The sequence below is a fragment of the Passer montanus genome, unplaced genomic scaffold, assembly GCF_014805655.1.
Source record: "Passer montanus isolate IOZ18808 unplaced genomic scaffold, ASM1480565v1 scaffold10, whole genome shotgun sequence".
In the NCBI taxonomy this organism is placed as follows: Eukaryota; Metazoa; Chordata; class Aves; order Passeriformes; family Passeridae; genus Passer; species Passer montanus.
This window is the reverse complement of record NW_024356505.1, coordinates 31,439,889-31,460,773: the sequence shown is the minus strand read 5'-3', so window position 1 is coordinate 31,460,773 and position 20,885 is coordinate 31,439,889. Positions and strand designations below refer to the sequence as shown.

General features: G+C 38.9%; 1 protein-coding gene across 4 annotated transcripts in view; it reads right to left on the bottom strand.

Annotated features, from left to right (window-relative positions):
* The window catches only part of CCNY (cyclin Y), a 121,768-nt gene that overhangs the window by 41,837 nt on the left and 59,046 nt on the right, over positions 1-20,885 (bottom strand). For 2 of the 4 annotated variants that reach the window (XM_039707754.1, XM_039707762.1), the window contains exon 2: positions 5,717-5,791. In XM_039707754.1, coding sequence (XP_039563688.1) covers positions 5,717-5,791 — 75 coding nt within the window. Of the gene's footprint in view, positions 1-920; positions 933-5,716; positions 5,792-20,885 lie in introns of all 4 variants that reach the window. The other 2 variants (XM_039707741.1, XM_039707747.1) reach the window with 2 other exon arrangements.

Genomic DNA, 20,885 nt, shown 5'->3' with positions numbered 1-20,885 from the left:
TGATACTTCACCAGGTGCTGGTCCACATGGGCAAGCTAATATGCAGTAAGCTGCAGTCCAAGGCAGCAGTGGCTTGGCCATTCTTCCCCAGCTCTCTGTGTGGGTATTCTGAGCCACCAGTGCCTTCATGCAAGGTACCTTGCTGCAAAGTGGCCTACACTACTTTGCAGGTATGAAAGCACCTGAACAGCTACACCATGGAGTTAGCAAATTCTTATCACACTTTACTGTGCTCTAACTCCCACAGAGAAGCCTTGAAACCGTATGGATTACACCACTGCCTTCTATAATGATCAGGCACAAGCCTGAAACTATTACTCATGTTGGATGTAAGAATGAAAATCTATTTCCTTGGTGAGTATGAACCAGTCACCACAAGCAATGGTTGCAAGTCAAAGCCACAATTAGCCAAAACAGTCAGAAAGTAAATAGCAACAAAAAGGGAGATAGATGTATAAAGTCTTAATTGTCAGGAAAATGCTTATTACAGCTGATTATACATACTCTATTTCATTTTTTAAAGCACTTCCCCAATTAACTCACCCCATAGAGAGCCTGCGGAGCTCTGTTCCAGTGAAAATACCACAGCATTTAGGATACAACTCTGGAGGCAACTACCACATAAATCAAACTGCAGGATTAAAATAATAATGGTTTCATGCTGTAGGTGATTAAATGCACTTTGGTGCATCATGATTTGAAAGCTATGCAAACCAATGCACTTAGCAAAATAAGAGTGTTCACAATGGTGGGACAGCCTGTCCATTCCCTGTTGGATGAGAAGCCACTATCTGTGATTTATTATAAGCAAGCAATCTCACATAAACAAGGCTGTATGTGTGAATACTGTGAAATAATTGTGTTTAATGCAGACATAAAATGAAAATTAAAAAATAAGAAAAACTTTGAAAAATCCTTACATAATTTTCCTCCCAGGGAGCAGAAAGGAGAATCACACATGACAGATGTTAGCCATGTCACTTAGAATATGCTCAAATCCACAATCACGGACATTGTATAAGAAATAGAATTAAACAGGAACAGCAGAAAAATTCTGAAGATCTAGTAAATTGTTAAACTGCTTGAAATCCTGCTAAAACACTGCACTACACTTAAGTTCCACACACTGCATTTATCACCAGCAAAACACATAAGACATCTACAGGGGAACAACAAAATAATGGCAGATACTTCTAAGAACAGAAGAAGTATTTGTCTAGTATCACATATTGCACTGTACAGGCAGTAAACAATTCTGATAAGCTGTGTGCAAACCTGCTGTAGTGCTTAACTCAAAGTTAACACATACTAACTGAAATTTTGAACACAGTTAAGTATTTAACATTTTTAATCACAAATAATTATACCACATTAAAAGTTCTTCAAATCCTACAGAGACAGCTGGCACATATACTCCAAATTCCATTTTAATGACCTTTATTCCCCTTAGGTTTTTTTCTTCTGTATTTGTATCCCTCATTCAATTCCCTGTGAAGGTACAATCCTCTACTATCCAAAGCAAGAATGTCACTCACAACTCAATCCCATTTGCTATTTCCAGTCTCCAGAAGAATATGTTAACATATTTATACCCACCCCTCCCTTTTGCCTGCTCAAGCACTTGTGCACATCTTTGCAAGCACCCTGCTGACCTCCTTTCCCTATAGCCTTTCCTCCCAAAAAACTCACTTCCTTCTTAACCTACGACACCCCATATAACAGAAATTCTGATAGCCTGGCCTCTCAGGTGAGGCATTTCAGGAAGGCAGCTGCTTCTTTCTGTGCTTCTGGCTCACTCTGCCATAGTGTAAGGCTCACCTCTCCCCAGAACACATACCCACCCCTCCCTTTTGCCTGCTCAAGCACTTCTTGTGCACATCTTTGCAAGCACCCTGCTGACCTCCTTTCCCTATAGCCTTTCCTCCCAAAAAACTCAATTCCTTCTTAACCCCATATAACAGAAATTCTGATTGCCTGGCCTCGCAGGTGAGGCATTTCAGGAAGGCAGCTGCTTCTTTCAGTGCTTCTGGCTCAAAAGTAAGGCTCACCTCTCCCCAGAACATGTGCCAGTGGGGAGTCGAGCAGCTCAGAAACCCGTTCTGTCACAACCATTCTTCTGTAATCACAATCCCCATTTTAAACAAGGGGAAGCCAATTATTGCACAAGGCAAAATGACTGTAAAGAGTCATTCCATGACTTGCCTTCAGTCAGTTTAAAAATGTTTTGCTGCTCACACAACTCAGTATGGTCTGCAGCAGGCCAGACCATCATGTTAGAATTAACCAGTGTTTTGCAGCATAAACTCCTAACTGCAACTCCAGGATTTTCGGTTTCAGGCAAGGGGTTTTGATGATGTGAAGCCAAACAGATTTCGAGTCAGTTTGAACAATTCTACTTTTTTTAAAGCAATATAAAACTTCAAAGTTGTAATGGAAATCTTCAAGTGGAGCCTGAGATGCTGCCAAATAGACTCAGTTTTCCTCATTCTACAGTTGATGACTTATTTCTATTGCTGCAGACACTTTCAACTGTTATTGTTGAGCTTTTGCAATAGGAGGAAAGTACTCTGAAATTAAAAGGGAGTGAGGAAATACACACAGAGGCACCTATGTGTACATGTATTTATATATATGTACTTTTCATTGTGCTGTAATAAAAACTTTCACTGTGCCATTTCTATAGACTTATTTTAATGTTAATCATATCAGGATCAAAACCAAAATTCTTGAGGATTACACATCTTGTGTTTTGGAAGTTGGAATTACCAACCATTGTTGGTAACTCATCTATTTTTGTTTTAATTCAGAAGACTGGTCCCAGCTAATATTAAAGACTAGAAGCAACTTACTCCACTTCTATCTGCCTATATAAATACAACTTGAAAATCTTTTTTGTCTGAAGCCCATTGTTGCACTGATACTGCAAAATTTAGCCAGTACATTGAATGTGTAAAGCCCAGTCTAAGTTAGGAGAGGGGCACAGCTGGAACCACTGACAGGAAACACCATTACCAGCACCCTGGAGGAGCAAACATTGCCTTCCTGCTACCATGCAGAAAAGGCAGTTCCACTGTTGAAGTGCTGTTTGGAAATCCTGGGTTAACCACACCCACACCCTAAACAGTGCTAAATAATTAAACCCACTAAATAATTGGTTTCTAGTCACCCACAGCTCACTGGCCAAGCTCAGCAGATTACGGAGAACTTGCATAAAGCACTCACAGAAGCTAAAAACATAACAAGTAATATTCTGTACCAGCTCCCTAAAGAGGAAGAATTCCACACATATCATTCAGTTCCTAGAAAATCCCCAAAAGAGATGGAAACATTTAGAAAATCTCATCTAGACAGGAATCAAATTAATACTTATTGTGACTTTAACTTTTCTACAGATTCATTGAATGCTCAGGTAATTAAGGATTCATTCAGACTAGTGACTAAGAGGGCAGGACAATTTACATGCTTAGCATGGCATCCAGGCTTCACAGAACAAAGACAATTAGAGACCACGTAATAAACCAAGATGCCACATCCTGATCTCATTCTATTTGCTGCTCTTGGCTCACATGTTGATCACAAGCAGATCAAGCACATCTCCTACACCAGGAGAATGCTTTAAGAGTACCAGTGAGGCTCAAAGAGCACAGGGCTACTAGAAAGCCAGATATGGAACTGTCTGAAGGTAACATTTCCAAGTCACTCTAGCACCTAGTGATGGACTTGGCCATTTCCCACTGTAAAACTGTGAGATGTGTGCTCACAGCCAGAGTCAGATCCTGGACGAAACCCTGAATTCTGATGCCACTTGACTCTGTGTATTGTATAATGTGCATTTTAAATGTCCACAGGTCTTATCTATAGAAATATTTCCACTTACAGTCAACAGGAAGGTTTACTAGCCCAATACTATTCAAGTAATGGAGCAGTTATTTGCCCAACTCAGCTGTTTTCAACACAGCTAACTCAGCTCTCCTCTTCCACATCACCTGAATAAGTCTTGGGGGTCCCCTAGATTCCACAGCAACCTGCCAGATTACAACCCTACATGCCCTAAAAAATCCCTCTATTTTCCTCTTAACAAGCACTTTATTGCATTTTGGTTAGGCAACACCCTTGAACAGTGTGGTAACTCCTACAGCCCACTTGGTTTAACAAGGGGCCCAAAGTACAGCCAAGCAAAATGCTTAGTACCAGAACACAATGGTTCTTAGCAACACATCAGTAGATAAATGTTTGCAGAATCCTTTTATTTTTATACAAACAAAATAGCCTTTGTATTTTTTCCAGTGCATCAAGGACAGCTGAACAGATCTTACACTCCCATTGATAACACTTCTATAACGTTTCCCTAAATTCATTGTTCTTACTCAAAATAATGTTCTTCACGTTACTTAAACTAGAACAAAGTTTCATAGACCAACTCTAGCACAGGTGTAAAGATTTTTATAAAATGCTTAAAATTAACTCCATATTGCAATAAATTAACTGCTCTTATTAAAAGTGAGAATAATCATCCAGTCTGGTCAAAATTTTAGTTGTTGAACTTGGGCCTATTTTGTCCTTTCTTTCAACAAGCTGAAACAAGAAACAAGTAGCATCCATATGGGATTAGACAGTTTCAAAACACAGCAAATTCACTAAGAACAGACATCAATTCTCATAATACAACTATGGAAATACTACCATATTCATTTGCCAGACTACCAAACCAGATTAGTATGGTAAATGGCATCCAAACCCAAATAATGAGGCATTGAAAGAACCAGGGCTGAATTCAGAAGGACAATCTCAAGGTCAAAGGAGGTACTCACATAATCAACTCTTCAATTAGGGTCTAAATGTATATCCTCTTTGTTCTAGTCATGCTCAACAACTAGCAAAAAATATACAGCAAGTGAAAACTACATTATTTTTCAAGTGATGTGTTTGACACTGCAATTTACTATGTAAATCAAAAGCAGCATTTATAGGCAGCAGAAAGGAGGACAAAGAATTCATGATGAACAGTCAGAATTAAAATGCAGGAACTGCTTTGAAAGTCCTGCTAGAAAATAATGTGTTTCGTATCCATTATTCATTTATTTCTAAACCAACATATCATACATGTCCAACAGGGAACAAAAGAGCCACAGTAAATGGCTTCTATTCTACTAACTCTATCAGGAGGCTTGTTTAACCAATATTAATTTTAGAGATCATTTTGTCTATGTATAAAAAAAAAAAACAGCCTAAACTCCAGATCAACATGATTATATAAAATCCATAACAAGAGGAGAAGAAGACAGAATGTCTGGGTAGGATGGGAATTATTTTGTTAAGAAAATCTAGTACTGAACTCATTTACAGTATAATCTATATCAGAGAAACCCTGCAATGTCTTCTTAGCTAATATAAACTGGCATTTTCTAAAAAAATATTTTCTACACATTTTTCAGAAGCCTAATGTTCAGAGTTTTAAAAAAAAGAGAAACAGTTACACAAAAAATTTGGATTTAGAGAAAATATGTTTAAAATATAATTATATTAAGCTTCACCCATATTTGTACTACTGATCTGACAAGACAATTAGCTGAAGGTGTGACTACTTAAAACTCTAACATGATGCCTCTAAATGCCTCTTTTTGGGGGAGAGGGGGCCATTACATATTAAAGGACTATCACATGCATTCTAACCAAGGGTTTAGAGATAACTACTGTAATAAATTCAGTAACCTACCATCTGTTTGTGATTTACTGAGAAATATCGTACTGGCCCGTGGATGATCTGATGGGTTGAATTCCATGTTCAAATCTGGAAAGAAAGAACAGCACAAAAACCATTTATGATTATTCAATGGCACACACAGACTTTCTCATTCTTTTTACTAACACCAAGTTTACATACTTAAGCAGCTACTGTAAAACAGAATCCATCTTGAGGCTCACTTTTTTATCCTTCTTTGCACAAGTGGTTCTTTTTGGCACACAAATCATTTGCATCGACACAGCTTTGGGATTAGTCTTCAGTACTAAGGGCTGCTTTTGGATTAAAACAGATAAAGCAGCTTGAGAAGCTGGTACACAAGAAGTCAAGAATTTCCCATTTACCATCCCTTTCTTCCCACCATGCCCCAAAGCCACAGCTTGGTACAAGAACACAGCCTGTTATACATAATTGTTGAAGAATTAAGTACTACAAACCCTCTACATATAGAGAGGTTTCCAAGATTAGACATGATTTTTAAAAAAGTAGTTATTGCAACTGAATGTAAACAAGAAAAATCTAGGCCAGAGTGTTTTATGTCATCAAGATTAAAAAGACATGGCACTTCCATAGATTAACTCTCTTTGTCATAACAACTTAAAAAAAAAAAAAAAAAAAACAAAAAAACCCACAACTATGAAAAATATCTCAAAAAACCAAAAAAAACTAGGCCAGAGTGTTTTATGTCATCAAGATTAAAAAGACATGGCACTTCCATAGATTAACACTGTCTTTGTCGTAACAACTTAAAAAAAATAAAAAAATAAAAAAATAAAAAACAAAAAACCACAACTATGAAAAAGATCTCAAAAAACCAAAAAAAAACCCCAAACCAGTCCTAAAAGATATTTACCAGTTACAAATTCAAATCTATCATACCTTATACAAACTTCTATGAATTATTTCCCTTGTCAATGTTAAAATCCATTGAATTTATTTGTCCCCAAATTCCACTCTACTACCAGTTAGCTAAAGCTTACAGGCCTGTATCCACTGGAAAACACCCTACTAAAACAGTACATGATTTTTTAGCATTTCCTTGCTCTCCCAGTGTGGCTTTCTCAACCTTAGCTCTTACATTCTCTCTATCTCCAAATGCACATTCTCTTGCAATTTAAGCAGGCATTTATGCGAGACTACATAGGATCACTGAAATGTTTAACTTCTTTCATTATCCCAGCATTTCCACAACTGTCTCATTCCTCTTTCGTATCCTTGTGAAAGCTCAGTAAAATTGGAAATTAAGCCCCAGGTCTTAGGAAAACTAAACCAAGTCATTTTGCCCCACGGTCAGGTCCTTCTGTCTACAGCTTTCCCTGTAGCTTTTCCTTTCCCTGCTCTCCTTTTCCTTTTATTTAATAATTTACTAGGTCTTCCACTTCCCTGCATTTTTCTCCTCACCACACACCCCTTTACAAATGCACCTTCTATTTGTATTTTTCCATTTCATGCTCTCTTGGTTTCCTTTTCACCTCCCTGCATTCTGTAGCCCATGAGATGAGCAGCCTGACATGCTGCTGGAAACCTGGGCACAACTTCTGGTAAATAACTGATCTTCTTTCTACAAGGAAGAACTGAGAAATGCAGAAGTGCAACTTCTCAGTTGCAAATGGTCTTCTTATTACTATTATCATTATCATCCATGCCACAAAGGAAAGAGAATCTAGGGATTTCAAGGGAAAGCTATTTTGATTGTCCCAAAAATCACCGACAAGTTTGGAGAAGATCCTAAGAATGTCATCTTATGTTAGGAGGTCTGACTTCAAGGAACTATGAACTAGAATGTTTTCATGTTACTCTATGCATCTTATTCAGACATATAGAAGAAAAAAATAATCACCCATTGACATAGACAATGCTGGTATAGACTGCTTTCCATTTCAGGATGGTTTTTCTGTTAAGCTGAATTCAAGTTGTTTTTCCTTACATAAAGAGTAATCAGCACTTAAAAATGCAAAATATATTATCTTTTGTCAACCTTTTCATCTTTTATCAGCACAATACATCACCAGAAAAAAAAAGGAGCCCTTTCTTTTTAAAAACACTATAGATATTTTTTTCTGCAACCATTTCCAAGTACAGAAGTGCAAATTCAGTCAATAAAATAGGATCAGGAACACAAAACTGAATCCAGCTTGCAAAACACAGAAAACCAGAAAAGCGCTTCTTGCTTTCAAGCCTAGAGAATTAGCTACTTGAGTAAAAATAACAACCTGGTACAGGCTCACAGTTTGTTTGCAGGGCTGAAAAGAAAGGAAAACCAATTGCCACATCTTACAGTCAAGTTGCATCTCCCAAAGACGCTTGTGTTACAAGGTCCTATTTTGCAGAAGCATTAAAGCAACAGAGGACTTAAAAGTCTGTCTGCAAAAAGCATGAACTACCAACAGGCACTGTCTCTTAGACAAACTGTTATTCTTCTGACAGGAGCTGAAAGAAGGCCAGCAAAACCCCATCTCAGCAGCTGCAGAGAACAGTCCAGGGATTTTTAATTGTCTTGGCAGAGCCAATGGTCCACAGCCAGGGAGCAACTGTGGCTCCTTCCCACCACTGAACCCTACAGAGCAGCACACATCCTCCTCTCTCCACATCCCTTCTCTCACATCCTCCCCAGCAACAGCAACGACCAAACACTTCCATCTGTCCTTCTCAAACTGCCTGCACAAAACTCAGAGAGGAGAACATGGGCAAAGGCAAAGCCTGTTTTACCCAGCACAACGTGGCAGAAGGGGACAGATGCTGCTGAGAGGGGCTGGCTCCCCACACCCTCTGATGAACAGCACAGGTCTTGAAGGCAGAAGCAAGCACTGCTTGGTGTGCACCTGCAACTGGGCCCCTCCCAGCTCCTCCAGGAAAAAGGGTTAGGCAAATCCAAGCATCCCACTTGTGGCACCACGTCACTCCAGACCACCACTGCTGGCACACTGGTTATCCAGCACTCCAAAATAGAAAAAGCCATGGTCTCGTAGATAGTCCAAATATTTCACAGTAGCTTTCTTTTCTGGTAAATGGAATTGGAATGTTTTTCTATATATTTTCCAAGTGTTTTGGTTTTTGGTTTTTTGGGTTGGGTTTTCTTTAAGTTTGGTTTTTTTGGTTAGTTTTTTTTTTTGGTTGGTTGGTTGGTTTTTTGTGTTGTTTTGGGTTTTTTGTTGTTTTGTTTTGGGAATTTTTTTGTTTTGTTTTTTGGTTTTTTTTTTCATTACTAAAGGACTGTCAAGTTATGCAAAATAAAATCCACATCCTGTAAACACCTCAACAGTGTGGTACCCCATGAAAATTTCAGGGCTTTTGTCTTCTAAAGATTAGGAACCAAAGGTTTGTGTCTTTAAATACATGTACACAGGCACATATCTATATCTATAGATTGGCTGATAGTTGCATATTTAAATGAAACCTAATTTTTGGTTAGCCAAGGCAAAGTCAGACTCACACACACTTCAAATAAGAGATCATGTGTCTAATAGAATTCACACAATTTTGGAGGATTTGGAGCAAAATAGATACAAATGCAGGCAAATGTACTTAAGATTGCATTATCTTATTTGCTTAGCAGCAGCCATATTAACAGTTTTTATAATGGCCATTTTGATGCATCACATCAAAATAAAATCACTCTGAGAAAAAAAGAAGTAGATTGTGCATGTAACTTAATTTGGTACATAACTGTGCTGAAGTTAAAGACAACCACCAGAAGACTCCAACAAGATTCACCCTGTACACTATGAGAAACTTAATTCCTAAAGCTACAGCAGCTGCATTCAGATATGGCCATAAAAAGAAGCAAACTGTAAAACAGTTTGGCTTCAGACTTGGGCTAAAGCCCAGGCAAGATTTTAAATCTCAAAGCAAGATTTTAAAACGCATTACTGAGACAAAAAAAAAAAAAAAACAAAAACCTGAACACAGCCTCGGCCTGCACTTTTTGAAGAGCAAAGAATAAGAGTAAAGTTTAGATGAGCGTAGAGGTGAGCTACAAGAGTAACAGACACTGAAAATGCCTTCAATTTAGAGTGTTGATACTATAGCTGAAGAAAAAGGAAAACTATGAGGTGTCTGCTTTTCACATAAAACTTCGTAACTACTGAAAGCTCTCTCCAATCTAGCACACAATGTAACAAAAACAGTGGAAAATGAAAGCAGAAAGAAAGATTTTAATTATGACCTTGGATTATAAAAGAGGGAAGACAACTAGGCAGTGAAGCTCCACACCCAAGGAACATGCACTCAACTTATCTTGATGTTTTCCTTTTTGAGAAGATTGCTTCAGCCAAACATCTTTGGGCTTTAGTCCAGCATGAGTATTTGGGCTCAATTTAAGAATAACTTATGCAAGTTACTTGCTTATGATTCATATGCAGGTCAGATCAGATGATCCCAGGGGCCTCAAGGCTAAGGTCTATAGAATCTTCAGAAATAGCAATATTTAAATTATTAAGCACAAAAGTTCAGCAAATCCCAGTGGCACATCTGTAAACTTTCTAGAACTGCACCAAGCTCTGCTGCAATTCTTCAGAAAGAGGTACATTTTCAAACTTGTGGTTAGAATATATTATACAAGACAAAATAGAAGATATATATATATACACACCTATAGAAGGGTAGAATATATTATACAGTAAAGGATGAGACTAAATCTTTTGTGGTAAAACTTTAACAAAAAACCCAACTGCTTCTTCACCTCATGAGTCTTACTGTGATAGGAGAGGGCATGACAAGAGAATGAAGGATGGGTGCTGTAGCAACCAACTTCTGAGCAATACACATCAAAGCTTCTGTGTGACACAAACAGGAAAAACCAACACAGTCGCTGCTTTTCTAACAGTGCACGTGGGCTGCAGCACAGGGAGCAGGGCTGAAAATGTGTTTATTCTGTTAGAAAAATAAGATGTTATTTCCTTCCTTTTGAACAATGAAAGGTAAGTTTGCACCACCAAAGCTCTGATGCTGATTTGATAACAGAATAAAGTTTAAGCTGAGTAAACCACTGGTTTTAGTCTTACTCAATTCTTAAATAACCTGGTGAAATTCTCTCCTTCCTTCCCTTTTCCCCTGGGACCAGAGGCTATCATTGCCACCATAACTATTTAGGAAAGAGATAGTGTCCCATATTAATGACTTATCATATGCTTCAAAATTAAATTAATCCATGTTTCTTATCCGCTAAGATTATTTTTTAAAATTATCTAAAGGGTCTTGAGGTAAGAACAGACCTGTCCAGGGCATGCTGCAGAGGAAATTGAGCTGACCAGGCACTACGCAAATTTCTTTACTTTTTGCCATCTTTCCTCCACCCACAGCCTTTCACTACAGTGACTGCCTGTAGCGGGTGGAAAACAACAAAAACACCACAAAGGTTCTTACTGAGCAATTACAAAAATGCAAGCCATGAGTAATATCTAAGCCCTCCACTCTCCCAGGAAGGAAGTGTCAGAACAGAAGAGAAACAATCAGCACAGGAGCAAAGGGAAAGGGAAGCCCAGGTGACCTGAGCGAAGGGGACAGCGTTCAGGAGATGTCAAAGGCAGAGCTTTCCGTGTTCCCTGACGTGGGTGGGACCCAGCACAGCTCTGACTCCCAGCCCACGGCCCAGCTCTGCACCAGCAGCACCTGAGGGGTAATTTGTCCAGCTGGAAAGAGTGAGGTTGGTGCTCCTGCTCTCACTGTACCAGCCCATAGGACTGAGCTGATGTCATCTGTGGGAAGAGAAACAGAAACCATACTCTCTAGGCACAGACAGGGAGAGAAGCTTCCCCAGCACTGAACCTAGAAAAAAATGCTGAAATAAATTCTAAAAGTCTCATTACACCTTATGCCTTTCTGCTCCCTTCTTACTCTAGTGGGCTGCTCTCCTCACTTACCAGCAATTAGCCATGAGTACAATAATGAAAATACTCCCTTAAACATTATTGTTATTAGCACTTCCTGAGGAGTTGGTAAGAGTTAAAAGGACACCTCAGCTAAGAGCATCTCCCTTATCTGTCTCTAGTCAAATGAAGCTAAAAACAAAGACTAAAACAGAACAGAGAGCAAAGAAACAAGATTGAAAAACTCTCACCATTATTATCCATATTCTTAGATTTTATTTTAAAGCACCATAATTTATGCAAAAGAGGTATGATACAACTTTACATTTGGAAAGTCCTATGACTAAATCTAGCAAGAAAGTTTCCATTTGAGATTTCTGTACATCAATGTCTCCAAAATGTGGGATGCACCAAACACCGTGACTAAAATAAGTCACTGGGATAAATAAATAAATAAAGCACTGAGATGCTTTCTGTTCAGAGGTTTTCAAAACTTTCAAGCCAAAACAAAACCTAATTCTATAGGCTGACTTCACTCGCTAGTAACAGTAACTGCACCAGCTTTTACACTAAAACTTCCAAGATGTGAGATCCATTACTAGAAGTTTCAGCTCCTGTCATTCACAGCATAAAGATTCAGCAGTATCAGACCACAAGATCCAGCAGTAATTTTTTACAATACTGCAAGTCTAATCTAAGCAGCAACTAACCTACCACAAATGAAGATGCCTCTCAGCTGCATGCAGCATTCTTGCAAGAACAAATGTTTGTGACCATGTTCCAGTACAGTTTAACACGGATTATTAAAGAAAAGAAAGTTGGAATTTGGAAGGTTTTCAGGAGCCAATTGGCTGGAAGCATAAACTCCTTCAGGTTTGGCTAGATTGCTGGAAAAACTTGGATGTGATCTTTGCTACCCTGGAGCTATGGTATTCTCTGTCTACCATTCCAAGCAAACAACGGGCACGACGTTTCTCAGCAAGTTCCAATTACATGGTGACTCTGTTCCAGGCTCTGCTCTGCTCTCAGTTTTTGAGGGAGGCAGAGTTCATCAATAAAAGAAACCCTCTGTGGCAAATAATGCTCATTTCTGTACAGTTATGCCTGACCAGTCAGCCAAGTGACAGCCCAGAGCACTTCTTATGGGCACAGCTATATTTATTTTCTCTTCTAGAAGCAAATCACAGATATAACTTTCCACAGGGTGAAATACAAAGTTTGTATCCAGGATTTTTAGTTTTGTATCACTTATGAGGATTTGCTTTCCCTTACACAGCAGTCTCTCCTAACTAACTAGACACATTTCAAGAGAAAATTAAATGATCTGACATTACATGATACATGAGTCTCTTGCTTAATGTCTCCTTACATTTAGAACATAAAAGATAGCAATAAATAAATCTCTTCCATATCATGGAAAATTTTCAGACATTCCAGTACTGCACTTATTAGTTTTTTGCTTTAACTGTAACCAAAATTAATTTTAAAAGTATTACTGATATGTACGACAGAAGAAGACAAGAAAAAAAAGTTACTAATGCAAACACTTCTCCATTCCCTTCCTGAAATAGAGAGGAAAATACTATTTCTCCCCATTACATGCAGAATTCAGCATGGACTGAAGAAAGCAACAGTTCTGAGCTATTATTAAACCAGGAGCATTCCCCTTATTTAAATAACAACTGTCCACTGTAAAAAGTGCTTAACACAACACCTATGACTATGCATACATGTACTTCCATCACACTCAAATACTGCTCCTCTGGCTTTTGAGAACAACATAGAACCACTGAATCATATAATTACTTAGATTGGAAAAAACTTTTAAGATTATCAATCCAGCACTGCCAAGTCCACCACTTGGATGGCCCAGCCATGTCCCTAAGTGCCACAAGCACAGTCTTTAAATATCTCCAGGGACAGTACTGTCACTGACAGGCTACACAGTTCAATGAAGCCTACAAAGACAGTGCTTCAAACACAGCTGCGTGACCTTCAGGCAACCTAAGTTCCATAGCAAAGACCTAACAGAATAAAAACTCTTCTTGAATGGCAGTGTTTTAAGATGGAGACATTAAATACAATTTCTTGTTGAAGTTAAAATCATAGAGAAAACCTAAGTAAAAAGTATACTGATATTAATACTAATGTGAACACAAATACCAGCTGGAAGAATATATGCTGCTGCTTTGTAAGATTTCTAAGTATGCTTTTAAAGTTAATTTTTTTAAATCTTTCAGCCTGTATCAATACTCTAGCAGTAAATTTGGTCAAGACAAATTTAGACTGGGTAACTGTGGAAATCAGTGATGAAAATGCAAAAGAGAAATTTAAGTGCATTACTCAGTCCTTTTTTTCTTCATATTGTACCAAAGAAGAACTGATAGTCAAAACAGACTTACTTAAAAAATACTGAAATTTATTAAGTTCTTTTAAAAAGTAAGCTATATAAATAATGGAATGCAAATATTCAAGCAGCCCTAGGGAACCAAGGACTGAAAGAGAAAAAAAAAGTGTTCAAAAATTTCAAGTTTTTCCTTTTGCACTGTTCCAAGTCTTTGGAACATGTTTCAAGGTGTGCACACAGCAGAAATTAAAGACCTGTCCCAGTGAGGGTCATTTCCTTCTAGGACCTACACATGAAGATAACTGAGGACATAATGCAGGCTGGAGTCAGGCTAACCTTTTCTTCAAGCCTATAGCTCAAAGGAGCACCTAACTATGACTTCCCTGGGAGGATGTGCATGCCCCAACCCTGGCAGGGTTGAAGGCCAGCCCAGGTAAGGACTTGAGCAAACTGCTCTAGTGGAACTGCTCACAGCAGCAGGTTGGTTTTGGATGATCCTTAGGATCCTTTCTAACTCTCAACATTCCATGATTCTATGGTGACATCATCACTTCCCTAGGCAGCCTGTGCTAATGCCTGATGACCCTTCCAGTCAAGAATTGTTTCCTAACACCCAATCTAAACCTCCCCAATGCAACCTGAGGCCATTTCTTCTTGTCCTATCACTGGTTGCCTCGGGGAAGAGGCCAATTCCCACCTGGCTACAGCCTCCTTTCAGGAAGCTGTAGAGGGCAATAAGGGTCTTCCCCTGAGCCTCCTTTCCTCCAGGACAAATACTGCCAGCTCCCTCAGCCTCTTTCTCCTAACATTTATATTCTAGTCCTTTCAGAAGCTTCACTGTCCTTTGGGCACACTCCAGAACCTCAATGTCATAAAGGATGATTCATTTTACATTACCCTAAAACATCTGAAGTGTAAGAAAAATAAAATACAATAATAGAATGTAGAACAATGTCTATTCTAAAAGCCACTTCTTTAGATCAAAATATGTTGACATACAAGAATATCACTTTCCCTTCCTTTATCTGACTGAAAATCTAATGTCAGCAAAGTGAAACAACTTCGCAAATATGGTGCCTTTAAGATTTTCAGTTTCCTGTTAAAATTAGTAAGAACGGTGACAAGCACGTGTGTGAGCATGTCCACCTTCCTTCCTGACAGCAGGCCCAAGGCATGCTACAGGATAAAGGACACTGATAACCCTTCAGTTGAAAACTGTCCTCACAGAAAGCCTCCCACCAGTCTTTTAAGAACAGTTCATCAGAACCTAGCCCAAGAATCACAACTGGGCCCAAAACTTGTTCATATGCAGGATACACAGGGATATAGAACAGGCATGCTGGAATACACACAAACTGACTCCAGAGCTGAGGAAAAACATTCCCTAGGACATTACAGGTTTTCATAGACAAAAATCCACTCTGAAACACCATGTTCATCATACTGAGGTTGTGTAACATGACTTTTGGAATGAAAAGATTGCACTGGGACAGCAAGTGGAGTCCTGCGAGTCCATCACACACAAGAGCTCCCATTGCTCCTGACTCCTTGGCACTGAGCACAGAGCAGGTTTCAGCCCAGCAGATACGGGTGGCCTGAGCCAGAACCAGCAGGTGCAGCAGCCTCCCTCAAAGGTCCCAGAACTGCAAACAGCCACCTGCCCCAATTCATCTGGGTGAGCACATTGTCATGGACACACAGCTGAAGCCAAGCAAAACTGTTCTCAACACGTCTCACCAAAAGGCAAGGAATGTGTGTGGCATTTCAGTTCTGCTGTTAGAATACAAACATGGGGTAAGGCTTGCTCTCATTGTTTCAGAAGCATGGTCCACTCTAAATAGCAAGTAATATAGACAAGAACATTTCCACAAAACCTACCTTCCCCCAATAATCATATATGATATAGTTGCCTTCAAGTAATGTAGGCTGGGGAGAGAAGCTCTGGTGCCCATTTTAACAGCATCTTACTTTGCACTCCTGGGCTTTGCTGCACATTGCCCATCACTGCTCATTTTCTCACTGATAACCTTTTCATTTTGTTACTAGACCACAGTTGTGGGCACTTGAGAACACACTACTCAAGTTCCCAGTTCTACCTTCTCTCTTGCTAACCTTCCTTGATTAAGTGCCAGCTAGAGCACACTGGATGTGATCCTATCACTGTGCCCACCTTCAGGAATACAGGCTCGTGTCTCACCACTCCAAGTGCATTTCTACATAAAACAGCAGAATGTCACCACCTGAACTGCTCCATTACCTGTTTCCAGTAGGATTTATCAACACCTTAACTACTGCCTGCTTTGCCAACATCACTCGTATTCCACTTAGGCACCTGTAGCAACAAAAGGAACTAAGCCATTGTCCTATTAACCCCAAACTGAAATTTATGCATTTCTCTAATGTCCAGTTACACTGAGCACTATAAATGCTTTTTCCCTAACACACTTTTACTTAACTTAGACACCAATTTAAAATTAATTTATTCTGCCCTGTTAGGTTCAAAGGCAGACTGATGGAGGGGAACATAAAGCATTGTGAAAGACTTTTAAAAACATTAATAATTAAAAAAAAGACAAGTTATTTTTCTTCACATACATGTATCAGAAAACAATTACATTATGATTCAGTTACCACTCATTATGATACCTACTTTATTTGACACATGTAAAATCTTTTAAACACAGTTTAAAAGTTTTAAACTAATTACACCAGCTGATGCCATACCAAGTTATTTCACTTGTTTCAAACAGTATTACCATGCTTTCCCAGTAAGAGGCATCAAGCCATCCATGTCCCAAGAGAGGCTGGCTGCAAACCCAGCTGCTTTTGCCACGAATTTAACCTAGAGGTCAGCAGCTGGTAGGGGATTTTTGTCACTGAGCCAAACACACAATACCAGTCAGCAGAAGTGTTGGGTTAACCTACAGCAAAGTGAAGCAATTTTACTTGAAGACAAAGATCAATACAAAGTCAGTAGCATAATCACCATAATTTCACAGCTGACATTATGAGTCTTATGAGTCTGAATCTTAAATTTAAGCATTACCTGAAGCTTTGCACCAAGGTCCATGCATTTTACCATTCCTCATAAGACAGACATTATTGCCACACAAATCAGTAAGAAACTGCATAACTTTAAAGATTCACTATATTCTGCAAACCAGGGCACAGGAGCCTGAACTGCAGCTCAACTCTACATCTGGAAAAAGGCATCTTATGATACTGATTGAAGCTCTGAGGAGCTCTCACACCAGCCCAGCAGGGTAGGACGAGTATATCCTTCCTCATTCCCTTACAGAAATGATTTTTAGAAGTGCCAGTGAAAATGGCATCTTTCCAGGCTCTCTTCTTTTCCTTCCCTACTGAGCTGCGTGACCCAAAGTTAAAGTAAGTAGGTAATCTGTGAAATACAAAGAGAAAAATATCGACCCTGGTTTCTCGGAAAATTTAGTGCAAGTATATTATATTACACTTGCAAAGGTGCATTTCTGACTTCAAGGACAGCAGGTGATGTTTTAATATGCAAAAATATAACTTGTAATCTTTTCTGAGGAGGATATTTGGCAAACTACAATAACAGGCTTTCAGTTTTTCCCCTGCAGATTTGTATTCACATGGCAACCAAATCACCAAGCTACCAAGATACAGTGTCAAAATCATACATACAAATTATCACCTAAAACTGAAAGTCAACTGATATTACAAACCTCTCTTACCAGTGAATCTCTACATCTGTCAATGTATGCAAAGGCCCACAAACACACACAGTTAAAGCCCATGCACACATGTGCATTACTGAGCTGTCGTGCTGCCCCGTGCCCAAGCCTCAGTCCCATTGAAGGCTGATGGCAGAACAGGTACCACTGATTCCTGAACACAAAAAAGAGCAAGAAGAAGGAAATTGATAAATGAACTCTGAAGAAAAGATATATAGATCTTTAATCGACATTTATTTTATATCTTTCAGTTCTTTCATAAGCATCTGCTCTCAGAACTGAGTCAGCTCAGAGCCATTAAGTGCTGAACTTGAGGAAGCACCTTACAACAACTGAATATGTTATGAATTGTCACTATAGGAGCTACTATTTCCAGTGAGATAAAAAACAGTGTATTGACATTTTGTTATTTGCTGGAAATTTATGGCAATCTCAAACATTGCCATCTATCTTCATCATGATTTACATATTAATCTGATTATCTGAATTGCTCTAAACAATGACAGAAAAGTCTTAAATTTACTTTTAAGTCAAAATCCTACAGAAATGTTTTGTTCTTGTCCCAAACATGAAATTACTTCCGAGATTACACTGGCCTAGGACTAGTAACACCCAGTCACAGTGCAGCAACTAGTTTGACATTCAGTATCCTACAGCTCTCCAGACCTTGATAAAAGCCCTGGACAACTGAAAAAATGATAAAAGCAATTTCCTATTTGTTTTTCTTTTTCCCCCCAAGTCAGGCACCATCACATGTAATACTCAAGTCTTGAGGCTGACCTGATCAAGTAATGCAGCCATTTTAAATCCAGGCAGATAAAACCTTACAGATCAAACCCAGAAGAGGGGTACCTGTGCTATTGGTAAAATGGGGAAGAGGCACTGTGAAACAGAGCTACAAGGAAAAGTCACATAGCAAGTCACTACAAATTATGTAGTGGCAAAAAAGGGCAAAAAAGTTGAAGGGGTAGTGCTACTTTCATTACAGATGAAGAACTGAGGTAAAGGAATAAAGTAAATGCCCCATTAAAATCCCAGTGCCATTCTGCACTTAGCCCACAGCTCTGTAGAACTGACTCCAAGCATCAATCTAGTCAGGCAGAAAAATAAGAGCACATACTTAGGGCATCACAGGACTATCTTGTCCAAACTTTAGAGTTATTTTTGAGATGTCGAACTCAGAGCTAATCATCCAGTTGCCCCTCAATAAACAAAGTATGCACTTCTAAAAGTGCATTTGTTTAGCAGCTATTTTACAAAATCCTACAACAAATGTTTGAGATAGAACAGACACATCATACTCTGGACATACTGACCCTTTTCCCCTGTCTATACATGGAACTAGTGGTGACAAACTCAGTCTAAACCAAGATGCAGTCAGCTAAGGTTGACACAAATTACTCTTCTCTTGGTTATAAACCAAGAGATTTCTGGTTTGACTGAGTCACCCAGGACAGGCTGCTGGCTGCTCACTATGCATTATGAATTAAGCTGGACTCTTTGTCCTCACACCCCACTCTCTCTTGATGTCCTCCATACACAATCTCTATTTCACCAACAAATCACACTGCATTCCTACAGACAAGCTCTCCTTCTCTGCACTAACTGATGCATTACTTACAGTCCATTCTCAGTAAAGGATGAGGCAGAGCAGGAGTCCTGTTGAAAAACAACATATGGGCATACAAGAAATCTGGGAAAGATGGATTAAATTTCTTTGACTCTAATCTTGAAAGGTCCAGAATCAGTTTCTCTTCATTAATTTTTTAAGCCTTTTCTCAAAACCATGAGTATACATTAAGTTTGCTTGAACATCTGGATCCTTTTTTTAGAAAAACCTGCTGCCCCAAGAAGCCTTCCAGGTTCGTAGAGGACCTAGTAAAATGTCAACTAAGATCATCAAACAATTTGGTCTCTGTACTTCCTCAGATGCAGAGACAGACATAATCCGATCTCCCTTATCTTTCCTGATACATTTATTGACAAACTTACCAGGAAATTAATTAAAATATGTATATAAAATAAGGCACTACACTAACCCAGTCGTGCTTCTTACTATTCACATTGACACTATGTGTTGCTTACTTATTAGGCAGTATCTTATTTCCAGATTATGGGAACTGTTCCAGGCACCAAGGCTACTGGAAAGATACATCCAAATGTCAGCCCATATGCAACGTAACATTTTTGAACAAACACTTCCTATTATTGCCTGCCAGGGAAATGCTAATTTAATTCACCAAGTTCAATTCTTCTGAGCCTTTTATTTTTGCCTTACATAGCTCAATGTGTTCAAATGTTCATTGCCAAATTCAGACCCGTGCACAACCTACTAGACACACCAAAAGCAGCAACAGTGAATTGCTACCACAGAACAGCTCAAACCACCACACGTGAGCCTAGAACACTGCTTTAAGCTGTTATGAAAAAAGAGAATCAGAAAGACAATGTATTAAATCAGAAAAGAGAATACCTAATGCAGCATGCTAATCAGACTGATTTCATCAAGTCTCCTCCAAGACAATCTACTGAGGGAATCTACTGACAGGGAAGAATAACCACATCATTAGTGATTTGTACAGCTGCCAGGAACGCACCTAGTCACACCACAGATGAAATGTTTAAGCAATTGCTAAGCAGACATGAAATTTTTCCAATTCAAAGGCCTATGTCTAATCTGCCAATAAAAAAAATTAGATACAGTGAGCCATTTTACTCAGGACAGCAGTTCCTCATCTCAAATATTAGCAGAGGTATTTTCATTAAAACAAGACAGTTGACATCATAGGAGAGGTTTTACTGGCATGTGTTGTATGTACAGAAGCAGGTACCAAATTCAACTCTGACTGCCCTCTAAAAGTGAAAAAAACCACAATTTCATATATTCAGAAGTCCCCTCAAAAATTAACATGTGATATTTACCTGGAGGTCCTACTCTTCTGAAGAACCTATTTTTAACAATGGTATCCTGATACTGAAAGGATCCAGATACAGAGCGGGAAAATTGAGCAGGCTTTTGTAATGGAAGGTTACATCTCCCAGACTTTCTGAAATCCTATCCTGAACAAGATAAAAAATATATGCATAAGGAAGATCTGGCAGATACACAGAATCACAGAACCAATTAGGTCAGAAAAAATCTCTGAGGTCATCAAGTCCAGCCCATGACCAACCACCACCATGTCTACAGCATGGCACTGAGTGCCATGTCCAGTATTTCCTTAAATACTCCACCAACTCCCTGGGCAGCCCATTACAATGTCTCATCATCC